This window comes from Cervus canadensis, chromosome 14 (genome assembly GCF_019320065.1).
Source record: "Cervus canadensis isolate Bull #8, Minnesota chromosome 14, ASM1932006v1, whole genome shotgun sequence".
Lineage (NCBI taxonomy): Eukaryota > Metazoa > Chordata > Mammalia > Artiodactyla > Cervidae > Cervus > Cervus canadensis.
Genome location: NC_057399.1, coordinates 9,749,317 through 9,769,584, shown reverse-complemented (window position 1 = coordinate 9,769,584; position 20,268 = coordinate 9,749,317). Strand labels below are relative to the sequence as shown.

General features: G+C 49.5%; 1 protein-coding gene across 2 annotated transcripts in view; it reads left to right on the top strand.

Moving 5' to 3' along the window:
• The first annotated feature begins 4,293 nt into the window (after window positions 1-4,293).
• GALNT12 (polypeptide N-acetylgalactosaminyltransferase 12) overlaps window positions 4,294-20,268 on the top strand; it is a 33,081-nt gene continuing 17,106 nt past the window's right edge. For both annotated transcript variants that reach the window (XM_043486962.1, XM_043486961.1), the window contains exons 1-3: window positions 4,294-4,721; window positions 12,543-12,712; window positions 17,761-17,950. In XM_043486962.1, the coding sequence (XP_043342897.1) occupies window positions 4,366-4,721; window positions 12,543-12,712; window positions 17,761-17,950 (716 nt within the window). In that variant the 5' untranslated portion in view covers window positions 4,294-4,365. The remainder of the gene's footprint in view (window positions 4,722-12,542; window positions 12,713-17,760; window positions 17,951-20,268) is intronic.

The window sequence follows — 20,268 nt, the reverse complement described above, 5'->3', positions numbered from 1 at the left end:
AGTCAGATTTGGGAAGAATTCTCTTGCAACTAATCCTCAGTGAGGATTAGACTTGAATGCCTAGAACAGAAAACCCATAGAAACAGTGGCCTCAATACTATAGAAGTTTATTTCTCTCTCACATAAGCAAAGCCTGGAAGGAGGCCATTTGGACTGGTTCAGTATCCACAGTGTTAAGGAACTGGACTCCTGCCCTGGTGTTTCACCATTTTCAGTGCATGACCCAAGGAGGTTGGTTGAGCTGCAGTCTTCATAGCCACAATCCAGCCAGCAAGGAAGAAAGGTAAGGAAGTTTCCTTTGAGGACATGACTCAGAAGCCCCATCTGACACCACCACTTATGGCCCATCAGTGGTACAATTAAGTCACTTGGCCATGCCTAGCTGCAAGGAAGGCTGGGAAATCTAGTCTTTATTTTGGAAGATCATGGGTCCAGAAAAACAAGCAATTTTTTTTTTTAAAGGATTCTACTGTTAAGGAAAATGAGAAGATTGGATGTTGGCAGATATCTAGCAGTCTCTGCCACACCTTTTTATCCTGTTCTATTTTCTGTTCTGCTACTGATCAGCAGTGGGCCTGAACAAGATGCTTCCTCTGGCCTGGTTACCAAGTTCTCTGGTAATTAGGGATGAGGATGCTGCAATCTAATGAAGAAGTTGAAATGATTAAGCAAATAAAGTGTCAAGGCTCTGATTTCAGGGAGGAGAACTGGGAGCACCACCCAATCAGCCTCCTTTCTACTTTTCTGGGTGGTTTTCCCCTGGGATTTCTGGGAGCAGATTTTGAAAACTCCCAAACAGATTTGCTAAGTTCTTTCTAGCAAGAAGACCTAAAGAATTCATGTCTGTTACATTTTGGGAGTAACTTCTCTCTGCACTTAACCAGGCTAAGCCCTCCATCAAGTATTAATACTCTCCCACTGAACTCAAATAGGCGCCTGCAGAAGTGAGTGTGTGACACAAAGTCAGCCATGAATTGGGCACTTATTCTGTGTCTGATCCTGAACCAAGTTCTGGGATCATAAAGTTACCTCAGCCTTAGTGAAAACTGAAAGTGAAGTCGCTCAGTCGTATCTGACTCTTTGGGACCCCATGGACTGTAGCCGACCACGCTCCTCCCTCCATGAGATTTTCCAGCCAAGAGCACTGGAGTGGGGTACCACTGCCTTCTCCAAAGGATCTTCCCGACCCAGGGATCAAACCTGGGTCTCCTGCGTTGTAGGCAGACGCTTCACCATCTGAGCCACCAGGAAGGGCTCAGCCTGAGTCCTTTACGTTCTTTTTGCTACAAGGCCAGGTTGTAAATTAAACACAATTCATTCCCAGGTAGCGCTAGTGGTAAAGAGCGCACCTGCCAATGCAGGAGACAGAAGAAATGTAGATTCGATCCCCAGGTCGGGAAGATCCCCTGGAGAAGGGCATGGCAACCCATTCCAGTATTCTTGCCTGGAGAATGACATGGACAGAGGGTCCTGGCGGGCTACAGTCTGTAGGGCCGTAAAGATCCACAGGGTCGTAAAAAGTCAGACACGACTGAAGTGACTTAGCACACAGTGTGGCAAGAGCGTTGGATTGTGTCTCTCCCCACCCAGAGATCTTTACAGATGTAATCAAGTTAAGATTACACTACAGTCAAGCTCTAGAATCAGGGCTGGATTAGGGTGAGATGAATGAGGTGAGCTGTGTAAGCACAAGGTCAGATTCTGCCTTTATTAGAGTGGCCCACATCGAATGACCTTAGAAGATAAGTAGAAGGGACAAAGAGGCAAAATCAGAAGAGTGTCATATGAGTATGGAGGCAGAGATGGGAGTAAGGCAGTCAAGGAATGCCAAGGATGGCTGACAAGAGTGGAAGAGACTCTCTCCTGGAGTCTTCGGGGAGAGTGTGACCCTGCTAATAAGACTGATTACAGACCTCTAGCCTCCAGAACTGAGGGAATAAGTCTGTGTTGTTTTTAGCCACCTAGTTTGTGGTGCTCTGATACGGCAGTTCTTGGAAACTAATAGACATGGCCGGTTTGAGTGTCCTGGTTGGCTAGGCTTTAATCCTCAGTCATTCAATCAAACAGTAACCTAGATGTTGTCTTGAAGGCATTTTGTAGATGTGATTAACATTTATGGTCAGTTGACTTTAAGGAAGGAGGTTGTTTAGGTGAGCATGATTTCATCAGTTCAAGCCCTGATGAGCAGAACTGAGATTGCCCTAGAAAATAAATTCTGCCTGTGGGCTGTCACAGAGTTTCAGCCCGTCCTTCCTGGTGGCCTGCCCTCTAGATTTTGAACTTGCTTGATCAGTCTCCACAACTGCATAAGCCAGTTTCTTGCAATAAATCTCAGTATATCTCTTACTGCTTTGTTTCTTGTGTGGAACTCTGACTAATATACAAAAGGATGATGTGAACTTCAAATACGTTTACCTCAAAAGCTATGGAATTGCTGAAGGCTTCATGGAGGAGGTGGCTTTTGGCAGGGCCTTGAAGGATGGGTAGGAGTTTGTTAGATGGGGAAAAGCTTTTCCAACAGAGGGAACAGCCTGTGGAAAGGCCTGGAAAACATGCCTCCTCTACCCTCAGTGATAGGCTTACAGAATTTGGAGTCACATTCTGGGGGCCTCTCCAGTCAAGCTGAGGACGTCAGCACTTGTCCTGGAGGCTAGGGAGTCTCCTTTATTTTTTGTTCTTTTTATGTATCTCTTTTATTTTTTACTTTTTAAACACCGAGATATAATTTTCATGGGTCCAGTGCATAGGTTTTAAAGAAGAACTTGGTGAATTTTTAGATATGTATATATCCATGTAATCCCCACTACAATCAAGATATAGAATCTGGGTTGGGATTAGGATGAGGTGAGTGAGGTGAGCTGTGTAAGCCCAGGGTCAGATTCTGCTTTTAAGATTTTGATATTTTGTTCATCATGGACTTTTGGCATTCGTTTTGATTTTGAAAACTATTGTTTATTTTGATTACTTAGGTTTATTTGGCCCACATTCGAATTTTCCACCTTGGAGAGAGCCCCATGCCTCACTATAGTTTCAGTCAGTCAGTTCAGTCACTCAGTCGTGTCCGACTCTTGGCGACCCCATGAATCGTAGCACGACAGGCCTCCATGTCCATCACCAACTCCCGGAGTTTACCCAAACTCATGTCCATCGAGTCAGTAATGCCATTCAGCCATCTCATCCTCTGTCGTCCCCTTCTCCTCCTGCCCCCAACCCCTCCCAGCATCAGGGTCTTTTCCAATGAGTCAACTCTTCACATGAGGTGGCCAAAGTATTGGAGTTTCAGCTTCAGCATCAGTCCTTCCAATGAACACCCAGGACTGATCTCCTTTAGGATGGACTGGTTGGATCTCCTTGCAGTCCAAGCGACTCTCAAGAGTCTTCTCCAACACCACAGTTCAAAAGCATCAATTCTTCAGCGCTCAGCTTTCTTCACAGTCCAACTCTCACATCCATACGTGACCACTGGGAAAACCATAGCCTTGACTAGATGGACCTTTTAGACCCTACTAAATATTTCCAGCAAGCCTCCCTAGGGAAACCCTGGAGCCAAAGCCCAGGGTACTTAACATGAAGGGATGGCCTGGGGGTGTGTGCAATCATGGGATGGGTGCCTATGCATGTTTTTCTCAAGGAATAGTTCATTCCTTTGATCAATTTCTTGGAGGCATCTATAAAGTGAGGAATAAGAAACAGACTAGGTATTGACTAACAGGGAGCCAGTGGAGGGTTTGTTATGCAAGATATCAAAGCAATATGTCCTAGGTCGGTATACCTGCAGGCCTCAATGGAATAGCCTGGAGTCAATTAGCCTCACTGTGCCTGGGTCTCCTCATCCGTAAAATGGAGTAGTCCAATCCTCTCTTACTGGACCTGCATTCGATCTCTGGGTTGGGAAGATCCGCTGGAGGAGGGCGTGACAACCCATTCCAGTATTCTTACGTGGAGAATCCCCAAGGATGGAGGGGCCTGGTGGGCTACAGTCCATGGGGTCGCAAAGAGTCGGACACGATGGGCGGCTAAGCGCGCAACAGCACAAGGGTCAGAGGAGATAATGGCAGTGAAGTCTGTAGCGCCCTGCACAGCGCATTCGGCCAACACTTACGGAGTCCTTAGGCCGTGCCAGGAGCTGAACTGAGCCTATCCCTTTTTAATACAGCCCACAGTTCGGCGAGAAAAGTCCGCGTCTCAGCCAGCCGGCGTGGGGACCCTGCAAACGCTCGTCGCCTCTGCAGGCGGGCGGGGCGGGAAGGGGGCGGGGCGCAGGGGGCGGGGCGGGGGCGGCGCGGCGCGGCGGTTCCGGGATCCGGGTCGCGGGCTGCGCCGCCGCCTGGGGCGCGCCGGGCGCTGGCCGCAGCTGGCGGGCGCATGTTGGGGCGTGCGGCGCGGAGACGCTGCCCGCGAGGGCTGCGGCGCGGCCGGGAGATGCTGCTGGCGCTGTTGGCGTTGCTAGCACTGGCCGGGCTGGGCTCGGTGCTGCGGGCGCGGCGCGGGGCCGGGGCGGCCGAGCCCAGACTGCAGCGCTCCGGGCGGCGCGACCCGGTCCTGCCGCGGCCGCCGGTGCCCGAGGACGCTCTGGGCGCCCACGGCGAGGCAGTGCGGCTGCAGTTGCAGGGCGAGGAGCTGCGGCTGCAGGAGGAGAGCGTGCGGCTACACCAGATCAACATCTACCTCAGCGACCGCATCTCGCTGCACCGCCGCCTGCCCGAGCGCTGGAACCCTCTGTGAGTCCGCAGGTGGCGGGAGGCGCAGCGCCCGCGGAGCCTCCGCGTCTCAGTTTCCGCGGCGGGGTGGGACCCGGCTCTCCAAAGACCTGAGGAACTCGCGTCTTGTTGAGTCACTCGCAAGTGGGCAGTAACAGTGTTCATAGGGGGTGGGAGTGAAGAAAGTTTTTAAAGTGTTGGTCGCTCAGTCGTGCCCGACTCTTTTCGACCCCATGGACCGCAGCCCACCAGGCTCCTCTGTCTATGGGATTTTCCAGGCAAGGATACTGGAGTGGTCTGCCATTTCCTTTTCCAGGGGATCTTCCCGACCCGGAGATCGAACCCGGGTCTTACGCACTGCAGACAGATTCTTTACCGACTGAGCTACCAGGAAAGTTTTAAAAAGTGACAATTAAAAAAAAAAAGTCTCGGAAAACTACAAATCTGCAGACAGGTTTAATATGAGACTGTTAGGGCGCCCTTCTTGGGTTGTAAGGGACCCCCGACCCCTAGTCTAATTCCTCCTGAAAGCTTCTGCGCTGGCTACGCTAAGGACCCATGGGTTTCAGACAGGCTTCATTCACTCATCTGTGTGTGTGCCCGTGGGCACCAGGCCCTAATGAACCAGGAGTGAAGGGAGCCTCCAGCAGGTGAGGTGAGAGGTGCCTAGAAGGGCAGGTCAGAACCAGCAAGCCTCCTTCCCCCTCTCTGGGAGCTGGATTCCTCAGCTTTACCATAAGGAAGACGGGGAGGAGCAGCTGGTGGGAAGGGCTCCTTCTGGCAGCGGTTCAGCCTAGCCTGCTCCTGTGGGTGACACAGCCCTGCGACCTGTGTGGTCAGAGGCCTCATTCCTGGTGGAGCTGTTGGCTGGAGGGGTTGTGCCCACTGCTTAGTTAGGAAGGGAACAGGCTGGTGGGTGGAGCCTGGCCTATCGCCTGTCCTCTTTTGGCAGGGGTCTTCCAGGTCCCTGCTGGAGTCCCCTCCTTAAAGACTTGGCGGGAAAGAGGGCGCAGAGAGGAGACCCTGGGAGAAGCCAGTGGGGCGGGAAAGAGGGCGCAGAGAGGAGACCCTGGGAGAAGCCAGCGGGACGGCTTCCTGTGGCCCGACACCGACACCGAGCTTCCCTGCTGCTTGCCCTTCCTGCTCACAGGTGTGGAAGCAGGCCTAGGTCAGCTGACTCACTCAGGGCCCAGAGCTGGAAAGTGACTAACTGGCCTTGGGGGACATGGCCCTCCTGGCCCCTTGGGCACTGTGCTGATTTCAGGATTTTAGGGAACTGCCCTGTGGATTCTTGGCCAGAGAGAGCATGGATGTCTGCAGGGAGAGACCCAGCTCTGCAGCCATCGGCAAAGTGCGGATGGATTGGCACCTCACTGTCTCTGCTGCTTTTCAGGATCTGCTCGTGTCTAGCCTATGCTTTTACCTTAGGCATTTTCAGTGTTTATCTTTTTGAGCAGAGCTTTCTTTGTTAGGGTTGGTAGTAGTTCCTCCCCTTCAACCAAATGGTTGAACACGTTTATCTCCTTGAAACTCCACAGTCGCTCACTGAGGCAAAGTCTAGGGGAAGTTTTCAGGTCAGACTCAGGGCTCAGACCCAGTTCCTAGGAGATAAAACCCTGGCTCTTTTGCTCATCAGCTCTGCGATGTTGGGCAAGTTACCTGGCCTCTCTGAGCCTCTGCTTCCCAATCTACAAAATAAGGGATGAGTAGAAATAACACAACCTAGGAGTTGATGAAACACCTGATACCTGGGAGCATACTGTGTACCCAGTTCTTATTTTTACTACTTCCCAGTTGCCAACAGTACCCTCAGGAGGTTGCTTTTAAGAGTCATCCAGGGATCGGTCATAAAGTTTTTCTTTTCCGGGTTCCGGCTTCCTTTATCATTCAAGGTTGTGAAATCTCTTTGAAACATTGTGGGGTTTATGGTATCCCGTCTCCATGGTGACACAGCCGCCCTGTGTCCTGTCAGGATTTGCTTATAGAGCCTGCTGTTGCTTTGACCCTGGGAAGTTAATCCAAACCCAGCGTGATAGGAATGTGAAGGCCTCTTGCCTTTTCATTCCTGCAGCAAGGCCTGTTGGATCATTCTTGCTGAGCTGGAGAGAAAGGTGAGCTCCACCTGTGTTAGTCTCAGCCCAGCCAGGCCTTCCGATATAACTGAGGTGTAGCCAGTCAGGGCCTTTCATGAAGACTCACTTGTTTACTCCATACAGGAAGGGAGGACCTGATAAGGTCTTGAGATTTTAGCCTGAGAAACTGCAGTAGCAGCTTAGGAGTTCAGTCAGGATCTTGATAGGGAGAGGGTTGGAACTATAATCAGTAACAAGCAGAGGTGTGGTTAGGATCCTTGAATGTCACAGCAGAAATGGCCCTGAGGGAGCATCCAGTCTTGCTAGAGAGGATAATCTGTGCCTCCAAAGTAACACACGGATCTGGAGCAGAGTCAATCTAGAACCAAGATCTTTTATTCCCTCCTCCCTTTCAAGATGGAAGCAATTACTTATCTATTAATTTTAATTACCAAAACAATACATGCTCACTCTAGAAAATTTTTCATATACAGGGAAGCAAAAATGAAAAAATTATTCATTAAACATACCACCCTGGGGAGAACCACTGTTAACATTTTGCTGTGTATCCTTCTAGACTTTCAGGTATACAAAATAGATTTTGAAAAAGATACACATGGGTGTGTGAGTGAGAACATATTCAGACACGAGTATATACAAGGCCCGCACAGATTTGTAACCAACAGGGGATAAACCTGTTATCATAGGCAAGGAGTTAGGAGCTACCATGGGACTATTTGGCTTGGTTCTCCTGGTGTCTGCAAGCCTTAATAGCTGCTAGAGACATTTTGAAGTATTGACTCTAATTCCTCGAGATTTGACGTGGACCCCCGCCCTTCTGCAAGGCTCATTATTCGCACGCCAGTGGATTAGCTCACAGCTTTTATTTATTTCTCTTTTAGTTACGGCACTGAGTCCAGGAGGAGGAGGATAACAGCACATCCTTGCGTGGTAGTTTAGAAAGTGTCGGGTTTGAAAAACTCTTTCACAAATACTGTCTTATGTGAGCCTAGCAAAGACAGGGGATTTTCACTCTGAGATGGTGGCAGGCCAAAGTGGGGAGTCAGGTAGCTAGGCTTGTGGCCTTGGGGAACTTTGAACAGTTTTGTAAGGGACCTTCCGCAGAACAATTAGGAAGAGTTTTGGGTCGGGCCGAGGCTGGGGCTGATGTGCAACTAGGGTTGAAAGCCTAGAGCCTGTGAATTTTTCACTCCGAAGAGGAAGGATGGGTGTTTTTGAGGGTGTGGGAGAATGCCAGGATTAGATAAAATGGGGCTTGATAACAAGTTAAATGCAGTTGAAACTAGTGGTGAAATCACATCCAATTTACAAAGTAGATGGTGGCCAATAATGTACCAACACTTGGGGGAAGTTTTCATGGATCAGTTCTTGAGGTAATCGTCTTCTTCATTCCCATTTGCATCCTTACCTGTTACTTCAGCAGGATAGAAAGTCGGGGTGACGGCGCCCTTGGGGCTGTGTGTTTCTACCGCACATATGTGGGGATGCCACGCATGCGCATGTCAGCTGTCTCTGCCATCGCTGACGAGTTGTGAACCACTGGTTAGAAAAGCGTGTAAATAAAACACACAGGTTTTTGCATTTCTTGAATGCTTTGCTCTGTTTTTAGCCTCATTAGTGCTATAGTTGCAGGTGTGTGTCTGAGTTTAAGGACCAGGACTTGGGTGGTAGGATGGCAAAGAGTTTCAGCATAGCTCCAAGCAGATAATTCAGCAAAAAGTAATGTTTGTGTCTTGCAGGGAGTTGGTTGGGATTTCTCTTTTTGCAGAGAGGTAGCCTGCTTGTCTGTTCTCTTAACATTACCTTTGGAAAAACATCACACATGGGGTGGAGTTTATTAAACTGTTGTTTCTCTGCTTTCCCAATAAAGTTGTAAACTGAGGCTGTTTTACTGGTTCTTGTTAGACCCATCTTGTGGTTGTCAGTATGGCATCCATTCTTTGAATCAGTACTTTAAGCCTATAGAACAGGCTCTTTTTAGTTAAAATTTTCATGATGCTTTCTCCTATCCTTTCACTTCTTCTGTGACCTTGGATTTTAGGCATGTCTCTAATCAACATATTGCTGGATTTTGTGTTGTCACTGAAAAGAAAAATCCAGACTGACAATCTTTAACGAAATATTTATGTCCATTTATATTTACTGTGCTTACTGAAACTTTAGTGTTTGATTATGCCCTCTTATTTATGCTTTTCTGTTTATTATGCTTTTTCTATGTTTCTTTTTCTTTTTTTTAATACTGCTTTTTTTAATTGATAGAGGTCCCCACCCCCCCGCCCTTCTGGTTCCATTTTTCTCACTCTACTGATTTGGCAGTTATCTATTTCCAATCTTTAGTGGTAAATTTGAAAGTATATATTTATATATTCAACTCAAAAAGGTATAAATTAATCAGTGAATCTTGGAATGCTTTAACATTGATCACTTACTTTCCCAGTTTGTATGTCATTTTATTCCAGTATTTTAATTCTGTCTTGCTTTTTAAATCAACACATTGAACATTTTTTAAAATGCAATATTTGTTTACATTTATCCATAAATTTGTCTTTTCTTCCCATCATTCTTTCCTGAATGGTGGTCTTTGTAGCTTGGAGATCTTTCTGGAATTCTTTTCTTCTTTCTGAAATATATCATGTATTTCTTGCTGTAGACAAAGTTATTGTTGTAAACACTCAGTTTGACTTATATGAAAATGTTTTCTTTTTTTTGTTCTTGTTCTTGAAAAAGAGTTAGGTTGGGTATTTAATTCCAGGTTGATAGTTTTGCATTTGAAGATAGTATTCCACTGTCCCCTGGCTTGCTCCATCACTGTGAGATGTTTACACTGAGTTAAATTTTCCTGTTATTTTTGTTTTTTTGTCCTTCATTTGAGGTTCTCTTATTTAATCGTAATAAGCACTTATTCATGCTCTATGTCTGCTACTTCTAATATCCAGGTATATATATTTTCTTGTTGTTCCTGGACTCTGCGGACTTTTGTTTTTTCTAAGCTGATCCATACATTTTTTTTTTGTTTGATCCATACATTTAAAAGTTTTTTTAAAGTATTTTATCAAGAATTTTTTGAGTGTCCTTTACCACATGTGAAAGTGTGAAAGTGTTAGTCGCTTAGTCATGTCTGTTTTTCGACCCCATGGACTGTAGCCCCCCAGGCTCCTCTGTCCATGGGATCCTCCAGGCAGGAATACTGGAGTGGGTTGCCATTTCCTTCTCCAGGGGATTTTCTTGGCCCAGGGATCAAATCTGGGCAGAGCCACCATCTGAGCCACCAGGAAAGCCTAATCTTTCATACTGCCATGAGTGGAAGTCCTAAGAAAGAGAAAGAATGAAAGTGAAAATCACTCAGTCATGTCCGACGCTTTGTGACCCCCTGGACTGTAGCCTACCAGGCTCCTCCGTCCATGGGATTTTCCAGGCAAGAGTACTGGAGTGGGTTGCCATTTCCTTCTCCAGGGGATCTTCCCGACCCAGGGATCAAATCCGGGTCTCCCGTACTGTAGGCAGACGCTTTACCACCTGAGCCCCAGGGAAGTCCTGGGGAGAATAAGGAGATATAATAAGGACAGCTGAGGGGTGCAGTTTCTGTTACCCTTGTTGTTCTGTCACTAAGCATGTCCAACTCTGCCACCCCATGGACTGTAGCATGCCAGGCTCCTCTGTCCTCCACCATCTCCCAGAGTTTGCTCAAATTCATGTTCATTGAGTCTCTGATGCTATCTAACCATCTCATCCTCTGCCGCCCCCTTCTCCTTTTGCCTTCAATCTTTCCCACATCAGGGTCTTTCTCAATGAGTCGGCTCTTTGTATCAAGTGGTCAAAGTATTGGAGCTTCAGCATCAGTCCTTCCAATGAATATTCAGGGTTGATTTCCTTTAGGATTGACTGGTTTGATCTCCCTGCTGTCCAAGGGACTCTCAAGAGCCTCCCTTCAGCACCACAATTCGAAAGCATCAATTCTTTGGCGCTCAGCCTTCTTTATGGTCCAACTCTCACATCCATAACATGACCTGGGGGGCCCACGGGCCGGTGGAGGCGGAGTTATATATGTATATGTGTGTGTGTATTCTTTTCCATTTTGGTTTATTATAGGATATTGAATACAGTTCCCTGTGCTATATAGTAGGACCTTGTCATTTACCTGCTTTACTTATAGTGTATATCTGCCAATCCCAAGCTCCTAATTCCTTCCTCCGTCTCCTGCATTCCCCTTTGGTAGCCATAAGTTGGTTTTCTGTGTCCGTGAGTCTGCTTCTGTTTTGTAAATAAGTTCATTTGTGTCATATTTTAGATTCCACATATAAGTGATATTTGTGTTTCTCTGCTAATAGTACCTACCTCCTGAGACTGTGGAGGCCATTAGATGACTTAATACACAGCTAGTGCTTAATCTCATCTTAGGGGAGATCAGTCCTGGGTGTTCATTGGAAGGACTGATGCTGAAGCTGAAACTCCAGTACTTTGGCCACCTCACGTGAAGAGTTGACTCGTTGGAAAAGACCCTGATGCTGGGAGGGATTGGGGGCAGGAGGAGAAGGGGACGACAGAGGATGAGATGGCTGGATGGCATCACCGACTCGATGGACATGGGTTTGAGTAAACTCCGGGAGTTGGTGATGGACAGGGAGGCCTGGCGTGCTGCGATTCATGGGGTCGAAAAGAGTCGGACACGACTGAGCGACTGAACTGAACTGAACGGAGTGCTTAATTCAGAGAAGGCAATGGCATCCCATTCCAGTACTCTCGCCTGGAAACTCCCATGGACGGAGGAGCGTGGTAGACTGCAGTCCATGGGGTCACTAAGAGTCGGACACGACTGAGCAGCTTTACTTTCACATTTCACTTTCATGCATGGGAGAAGGAAATGGCAACCCACTCCAGCATTCTTGCCTGGAGAAACCCAGGGATGGAGGAGCCTGGTAGGCTGACATTTGTGGGGTCACACAGAGTCGGACACGACTGATGCGACTTAGCAGCAGCAGCAGTGCTTAATTATGTCTGGATTTAGCATACCTCTGAGTACTAGACAGGTTGCATAGAAAAGCTGCCATAGCCCACTAGAAGCATCAGAAAGAACTAATTGCTTGTACTACATGAAAGAAATGTATTTTTCTGAAACCTAAAGTTAAAGATTTTTTTAATCTTTAAAACAAAGAAAAGCTAAAAAAACAAAAAACAAAAAACAAAGGAAAGCTAACATTTAGTTCCACATGTGCACATATCCAAAGAGAAATGGTGGAAATAATGACAGTGAGGTTTTCAAAATGAAATTTATTCAATTTAAAGAAAGGGTGAACATATTCAACAAAGACTTTAAAAATGGTCCACATCAAAAAAAGTCTTTAAAAAAAGAAATAAAGGATGCAGTCTTGGCGAAGGCCCAGTAGTGGGGTTGGAAAGGCGTGGAGAGATGGGAGAGGTGTTAGGCAGGGAGAAGTGATAGTACCCCCTCCTTTCTGAGTCTGCTGAGTTTGAATGTTGCAGAAATCTGAAAATCACTTTAAAGTTTAGAACCAGCATCCTGCAGGTCAAGCTCATTAGGTATCATTTTAGAACCTTTTAAAGAATCTGCTGGGATTCTACTGGATCATGGGGGACTCTGGAAGATCCCAGCAGGTTATTTGCCATTCCCCAGAGGAAGGCCCTGAGACCATGACCTGTGTTCCATTCACTCCATCCCCAGCACCAGCCTGGGCCTGGTATACAAGTCACCAGTGGGGTCTTAATTCCTGAAACTGTGTTGTATTTGCAGGTGCAAAGAGAAGAAGTACAATTATGATCAATTGCCCACGACGTCTGTCGTCATAGCATTTTATAATGAAGCCTGGTCCACTCTCCTTCGGACAGTGTACAGTGTCCTCGAGACCTCCCCAGACACCCTGCTGGAAGAAGTCATCCTTGTAGATGACTACAGTGATCGAGGTGAGCCCCTGACTTGGGCTCTTGGAGGAGCCTACTCTTTGGACTGTGCCTGCGAGGCGGGTGTGACGCGGGTGCATAGAACCAGCAGGGAAGGATGGGCTTCCTGCATCTCCCTGCGCCTGGCCCCTGCCCTCGGGGAGCTTGGAGCTGGGTAGGGGGATGCCGACGCCATGGCAGAGTACTCTACCGCTCAGCGCCATAGGAGGCAGAGGGGAGGTACTCACCTGCCGGGGTGCTCAGGAGCGGGTGGTTGCCCACAGTCTTGAAGGCTGGGTCGTTTGTGGACTGCAAATGAGGAGGGAGGGCGTTTCCAATGGAGGGCACAGGATATGGAAGGGCTTAGAGTAGAAGTGCTGTGTGGACTGTGCCGGATCTGCAAGTGGTTCAGGGAGGATGGGGAGCCGGCTGTCTGGGGAGGAGCAGGGGAGGAGCGGGAGGAGGGCGCAGGACTTAGACTCAAGGCTGAGGAGCTGGGGCTTTGTCCTGAGGGAGAAACCAAGGCAGCATTTCAAGCAAGAGACCCGTCTGCTCTTTGGGGAATCCCTCTGGACTGGAGTCTGGAGAATGGGGTACTGGGAAGCTCTGCAGGGAGACCAGGGGGCTGTGGAGGTGACCCAGGTTGGAGGGGTGGGGAGGGCAGGCAGGTGGGAGGAGGGATACGCAGGAGGCAGCATCTGCAGGCCTGGAGACTGGCTAAGCTGTGAGGAGGACCCTCTGGCTTCCGGCTGGGTCTCCGGGGAAGTGGTGGCGCCCTCTTTGAACTGGAAAAACCACAGGGCTTTGGCCTTGAAGATACTGACTTTGAGATGAAATAGAAAAGGGGCCGTCCAGACAGAAGAAGAACTGAAGCCAGGGCAGGACATCCATTGAAAGGATGGTCGGTGTTCCTACAGGCCTGACCAGTGACCTGGGATCCAGCAATTCACATGCAGTCTGAGGCTGGCCCTTTATTTTTCAGGAAGCTTTTTTTGAGTGTGTGCTGGGTGCTGGGGATTCCATGGGAAACAAGATAAGTCCCTGCCCTCAAAAAACTCACATTCCAGAGCTGTGGGTTGAGATGGTCAATAAACACACGAAGAACATAACACATGCATCACATAATACAACACGCTCTCTCTCTCTCTCTCTCTCTCTATATATATATATATATATATATATATATATCTCACACATACATCACATAATACAGTACACAGCATGCCATAATAGAACATGATACTATACTACAGCATGGGTAGAAAGTGCCCTGAAAGAATAATGGGAATAGGAGAACGCCTAGAGCTTGGGGACCAGGACTCTCTGGCTGATGGAGATCACGGAGGCCTCTTTAAAGCCAAAAGCTGCAAACTCTGGGACGGTGAAGGACCCGGAAGCCTGGTGTGCTGCAGTTCATGGGGTTGCAAAGAGTGAACACGACTGGAAACAACAGTAAGAAGAAGGAAGGCAGCCCGGTGAAGGTCTGGGCAGGGGGCCGGGCTGGGGGCAGCAGGTGAAGAAGCTAAAACAAGCAGCCATTCTCGGCGTCAGACCACCAGCCAGTGGGGGGTGACCTGGGGGGTGGGATTGCGGGGTGGATGGGGCCAGATCAGGTGGGGCCTTGGAGGACAATAGAAGGAATTTAGCTTAAATAGGAGCCTGTCGGGAGCCGTCTGAGGGCTGTTGGGAGAGTTGTAGGGCTGCTAGGTCTTGGGGACTCCGTGCTGCCCTGCTGAGACAGGCTGACTGATGTTGGGGCTTGGGGGGTGAGGATGGAAGGAGGACAGGTGTAGGGGCTGCTGTGGCCTTGCCTGGCTGCGGTTAGTGGTGTCAGTGAGGCAGTAGTCAGATAAGCCTAAGTGAGGGGAAGTGTCGGGCCTTCCCACGGGGAGAGCTCTGGGTGTGGCGCTGAGCCTGCTTCCCACCCAGTCCCCGGCCGCTGGGCCCCCCTTCAGGGCAGAGCCGCTGCCCGTCTGCCGCTTCAGGCCCTGAGGCTGGTCTGTCTGACCTCAGAGCCCGTGTGTCTGTCCTGACTGGTAGGTGTGCTGTTCTCACAGAAACACAAAATAACAGTGATTTACGGGAGATCAAAGCTGATTTCTCTCTCTATTGCCAATCTGGGGTAACAGGCTTGGACAGGTGTGGCAGCTCCCTGGTGTCAGGGCCCGGCTCCTCCTGCCCTGAGTTTCCCCTTTCTCGAGGACGGCATGGCCCGGGCTGGCTCTTCCCCTCCTGTTTACTCCTGGCAGTCCGCTCGGAAGTCACCCTTACATCCCCTTGAGTAGAACAGGGTCACTTGGCAACACCTACTTGTGAGGGAGACTGGGCACATCTCTGTGGTGGGTGGCCGTGTGCTCAGCTGAGAGGCATGGGGAGCGGGAGTCGGGACAGCTGGCATCCCCCTGGCAGCACACAAGCGAGGCTGGAGGCTGGGGCCTGCGGTAGTCTAAGGCGCTGAGGGACGGGGTCTGCGGCTGGACTGAGCTTTCCCGTGAAGCTCTGCCATAACCTGTCGCGGCACCCCAGGCACGTCACTTGTCTTCTGATTCTTGGTTTCTCCTCTGTGAATGGGTTTATCTACACTTAAATCAGGGCTTCCCGGATGGCACTAGTGGTCAAAAACCCGCCCGCCAGTACAGGAGACATAAGAGACTTAGGTTCGATTCCTGAGTCCGGAAGATGCCCTGGAGGAGGGCATGGCAACCCACTCCAGTACTCAGCCTGGAGAATCCCATGGACAGAGGAGCCTGGTGGGCTACAGTCCACAGAGTCACAGAGTTGGACACGACTGCAGTGACTTAGAACAGCACCTTTAAAGCAGAGATTTGTGGTGAGGAATGAATGAGGTCACGTGTGGCACGGAACCTCATGTAGCAGCCAGCATGTAGTAGGCGTGTGTCTCCATTTTCTCTCCTCCCAGGGTTGTTTTAAATATGCCTGTGTGCACTCTGGTTCTGCATCACACCGCATAGCCTAGAATCCCAGCTCCAACACTTTGCAGCCATATAGCCTTGAGCACGGAGCTTAACCAGTTTCAACCTTGGCTTCCAGTCCTGTAAAATGGTATAATAGTAGTTCTTACCTTTCAGGGTCATTGGTGAGGATTAAATGAGGAGGTGGTAGCTTGTTAGGACCTGGCCCATTGCTGGCACCTGTTCAATGATAACTTCAGTTTTTAGGAAATATTTTAAAAACTGTAAAGTGCCCGAAACGTTCGGAAATGTATTCATTCAGAAGTAGACATCAGATGATTTTCTTTTTATGGGACGAAGCCGCTGCTCAGCAGGCAGGAGTATGGTATGACCCCTTCAGCGCAATTCAGTCCTGTAAATACAAGGTTCGGTGGGGCCAAGGCTCTCGGTCCCCGTGGTGGTGATGCGTGAACCAGCAGGATTCTGCCCTCAGCCTGTATGGGGGGAAGAAGCCCTGCCCTGCGCTGTCCTCACACCCTTCCTGCAGTGTCAGCCTGAGCCGACGAGGGTGTCAGCACTTTCCAGGATGGGGTAAGACAGCTCAGGCAGACAGAAGATTGATGCCGACCAAACCCATAATGAGGACCGGAGAGCTGCAGCAGCATTTTCCTGTGTGTTCACTGGGCCCTGCTGCTAATTAGCTTTGCTTGGGAAGTCACCTCCCTTATTCCTGCTATCCACTTGTACGCGATTATACTTAGGGTTGGAAAAAAATCAGTCAATGAATGTTTGTTTTTGTTTTTTTGTTTGAGTATCAAGAATATTTAGAGAAACATTTCACCACCAACAAAGCAACTCTGGGCATTTTACAAAGTTCTCCCCTTCACTGATGGCTGAGGATGGCTTTGAGACAAAGCCCATGTATTAATAAATGTGGGGAGATGCTGTCCTTTTAATTTTCCTGAGTGGTTCCCGCCTGACCCACTGAGGGGTGTGAACTGGGGCCTCTAGTTCCAGGGCCTGTGTGTGGAGTCAGGAGTCCAGGGGCCAGTTCTAGCTGTGTCCGTCCTTTCAGCTCATAAGGACTCGTTTCCTCTTCTGCAAAATGGGGTAAGCATGTCCCCCTGACAAGTTTTGGATTTGTTTAATAAGGATGAGAAACTGTAGGAGAAAGCTCTGGAGGCAGTGTTAAGGCTGTGGACTCGAGCCTAAGTCCTTGGGTTCAAATCACAGCCACTCCGCTCTCTTGTCTGGGAACTCAGCTTGTCACTCAGCCTCTCTGGCCTCAATGTTCTCATCCATAAAATGGGTACAGTAGTAGTATTGTAGTAGTGGGGGCTTCCCAGGTGGCTGAGTGGTAAAGAACCCGCCTGCGGTGCAGGAGACACAGGAGACTCCGGTTCGATCCCTGGGTCAGGAAGATCCCCTGGAGGAGGAAATGGCAACCCACTCCAGCTTTCTTGCCTGGAAAATCCCATGGACCGAGGAGCCTGGCGGGCTACAGTCCTTAGGGTCGCAAAGTGCGGGACACGACTGCATGGCTGAACACACACATTCAGTAGCACTCACTTCATAGGGTGAGTTATGTGAATCACTTGGACAGTAGTAGTCAGCGCACTAAGCCTTCTAATGTTGGCTGCCATTATTATAATTACTGTGTCAACTGAATCATGCTTCTGAGAAAATTTCCATTAATGTAATTATAAATAAAACCTGTGTTAACATAGTTCCATGTAAATTAAAATTTTATGATGTATTACATATCAACATAAATTAACATTTATATAAGAATTTTCTGGAAAAATTGTGGATGGGTGGTTCTTGTGCTTTTATTTAAATGTTCACAAGTCAAGGTACTTTTGGTGGGGGGGATAGCTTTATTGAGATAGATCCACATGCCACATTCACCCCTTGCAGGAGTAGAGATCCACCTACCTGTGTGTTGAGGGGGAGCCCTTCAGTGGTTCTAGAATCCTCCACCCCTGCCTCCCCGCCTTCCGGGGGCTTCCAGGCTTGATTCCCGGCACAGTGAGGATATCCCTGGTGCAGAACAGAGGAGGCTCGTGTCTATTTAGGCTTCTTTGTGGGACAGGGAGGCCCGGGAAGGACGCGGCTGGGGGTGTGGGGCGGTGACCCTCGTTGTCCTGCTTGCCTCTGCAGAGCACCTGAAGGAGCGCCTGGCCACGGAGCTGGCGGGGCTGCCCAAGGTCCGCCTGGTCCGCGCCAGCAAGAGGGAGGGCCTGGTGCGAGCTCGGCTGCTCGGGGCCTCCGTGGCCCAGGGCGACGTGCTGACCTTCCTGGACTGCCACTGCGAGTGCCACGAGGGCTGGCTGGAGCCGCTGCTGCAGAGGTGCGTCTGTGGGGGCGGGGCGGGGCAGGGGGCGGGGCATATGCGTCTGTGGGGCGGGGCAGGGGCGGGAAGGGGGCGGGGCGGGGCATATGCGTCTGTGGGGGCGGGGCAGGGGCGGGGCATATGCATCTGTGGGGCGGGGCAGGGGGCGGGGGCGGGGCCCCGGCAAACGCGTGGGAGGGAGGGGGCTGGGCTCAGACGCTCCTTGGCCACAGCCTCGGGTCCCCTGGCTGGAGGGGACGTCCTGGGGCTCTGGAGGCTGTTAAGTTAGTTAGTATATATTCAGCACTTAGAACATGCCCGTAGACAGGAGGCCCCAGATGAGTGTTTCATTTTTTTACCGCTTATTTTACACATTTATTGTAGAAAACTTAGTATGATCAACCAAGAAAAAAATATTGTCAGTCACATAGAATTGTACTCCTAGAGAATGTGTTTTGATGTATTTCCTTCAAGCCAGCTGTCTTATCCGTTATACCAACAATGCCTAGGGCCCACCTGTAAAACTTAAGGGACCCTCCCCCCAAATTATGATAATTTCTTTTAAACTCAGAATGGAAAATGAATATTACAATAATGAATATAGCCTGGGTTGTCTTTATACCTATAATATAGTCATAAAATATGGGCTTCCCTTATAACTCAGTTGGTAAAGAATCTACCTGCAATGCAGCAGACGTGGATTCAATTCCTGGGTCAGGAAGATCCCCTGGAGAAGGAAATGGCAACTCACTCCAGTATTCTTGCCTGGAGAATCCCACGGACAGAGGGGCCTGGCAGGCTACAGTCCATGGGGTCGCAAGAGTCGGACACGACTTAGCGACTAAACCACCACCACCATAGTCATAAAATATTATTTTTAATATCTATTTTTATGGAGTCATGAAAGCATAAATACAGCCATGTCTTCAACGCCGTTTTTCTCCTGCTGCCCCACAGCCTCTCAGGGCTCACCCTCGGCTGACTTTTGTTCTCTTCCTTTCCCTGTTTCCCTCCCTGTCCTACTGATTCTGCATCAGGAGCTGGGCTGGCAAGCCCTGAGCTCCTCCAGGTGCGAGAGGAAGTCTAGGGAGGAGCAGGTTCTCTGCTTGGTCCCCACTGTATGGAGTGGGTAGAGGGCTGGAAGATCTGAGTTTGTGCATTTGGAGAACTACTTTCCGCTGGCCCCCAGTGCTTGGTTGCCAAGGTCTGTCTGGAAGAGCTGGGGACCCCCCTCCCCCCCGCCTCCCTTCCTGCATGAGACCAGACTCTGCCCTGACACGTCTCCCGTCCTGGTCCTTCGATGCCTCGTTCTCCCCGCTCAGCTCTAATGGGCTTCAGCAGCGGCAGGGACTCACGGTTCCTCGGGCTAGTGCAAGAGTCTGAGATCACTTAAAACGTAGTGACAGCCGGGTGCTCCCTCTGGAATCTGGCCTGGTGGGCTCACCCTGCCTCCTGCCTGCTCTGTGCCTACAGAGGGCCCCGTCCAGTCCTGTCTAACATCATGGGAGGGCGGCGCACTGTTCCCTTCAGCCGATGCGTGAATGCCATCTGGGATTCCATTTCACTCCAGGCCACCCTTTGGAGAGAGTGAGGTGGCATTCCTCATAGTCACATCCTTGTTCCATACCTGGAGTCAGAGGGATTCTCCCTTGGTTACCCATTAGAAACAGCTGGGGAATTTTAAAAAGTCCTGGTCCTTAGCAGACTATTTGGATTGGAATTTCTGGGGTGGTTCCTGGCCTTCTGGATGTTTCAAAAGCTCCCCAGGGAGTTGGGTATGCCTCAGAGTTGAGACACTGGACTGTAGACTGTGGCTCAGGTATGGTCTCAGCCAGGCACAGTAATCCCTTCCCTTTAGGGGTTTTTGAAAGTATTCTTAATTGTCATATTAACGAGGTTGTGCCCCTGGCATCTTATGAGCTGCTGTTGATATCTGGGGCAGAACCATTCTTTGCTGTGTAGGACTGGACTGTGGGATGTTTAGTATCCCTGGTCCCTGGCTCACAAGATGTCAGGAAGCTCTAGCCAGTAACCGCTGCAACTGGGCCTGCATATTCTCTAACCATGATTTAGAATCCTTTACTCCAGTACTGGCTACCACCCGTTTTCCCTTTCTTGTAGAAATTAGATGACCCCTGGTTCCAACCAGCTGGATGCAAGTCACAAGTTTATGGTTTAGAGGTCTCAGATTCTAGAGAACTGCCCCCAAAATACAATCCAGAGAAATCTAATGTTCACATATGGTCCAGTCTCAGTTCACGCTTCCTGCTGTGCTGTCAGAGGCAAAGAAACACAGTCTGGAAGCCTGCTGAAAGATGGCTGGGCTTGTAAGAATC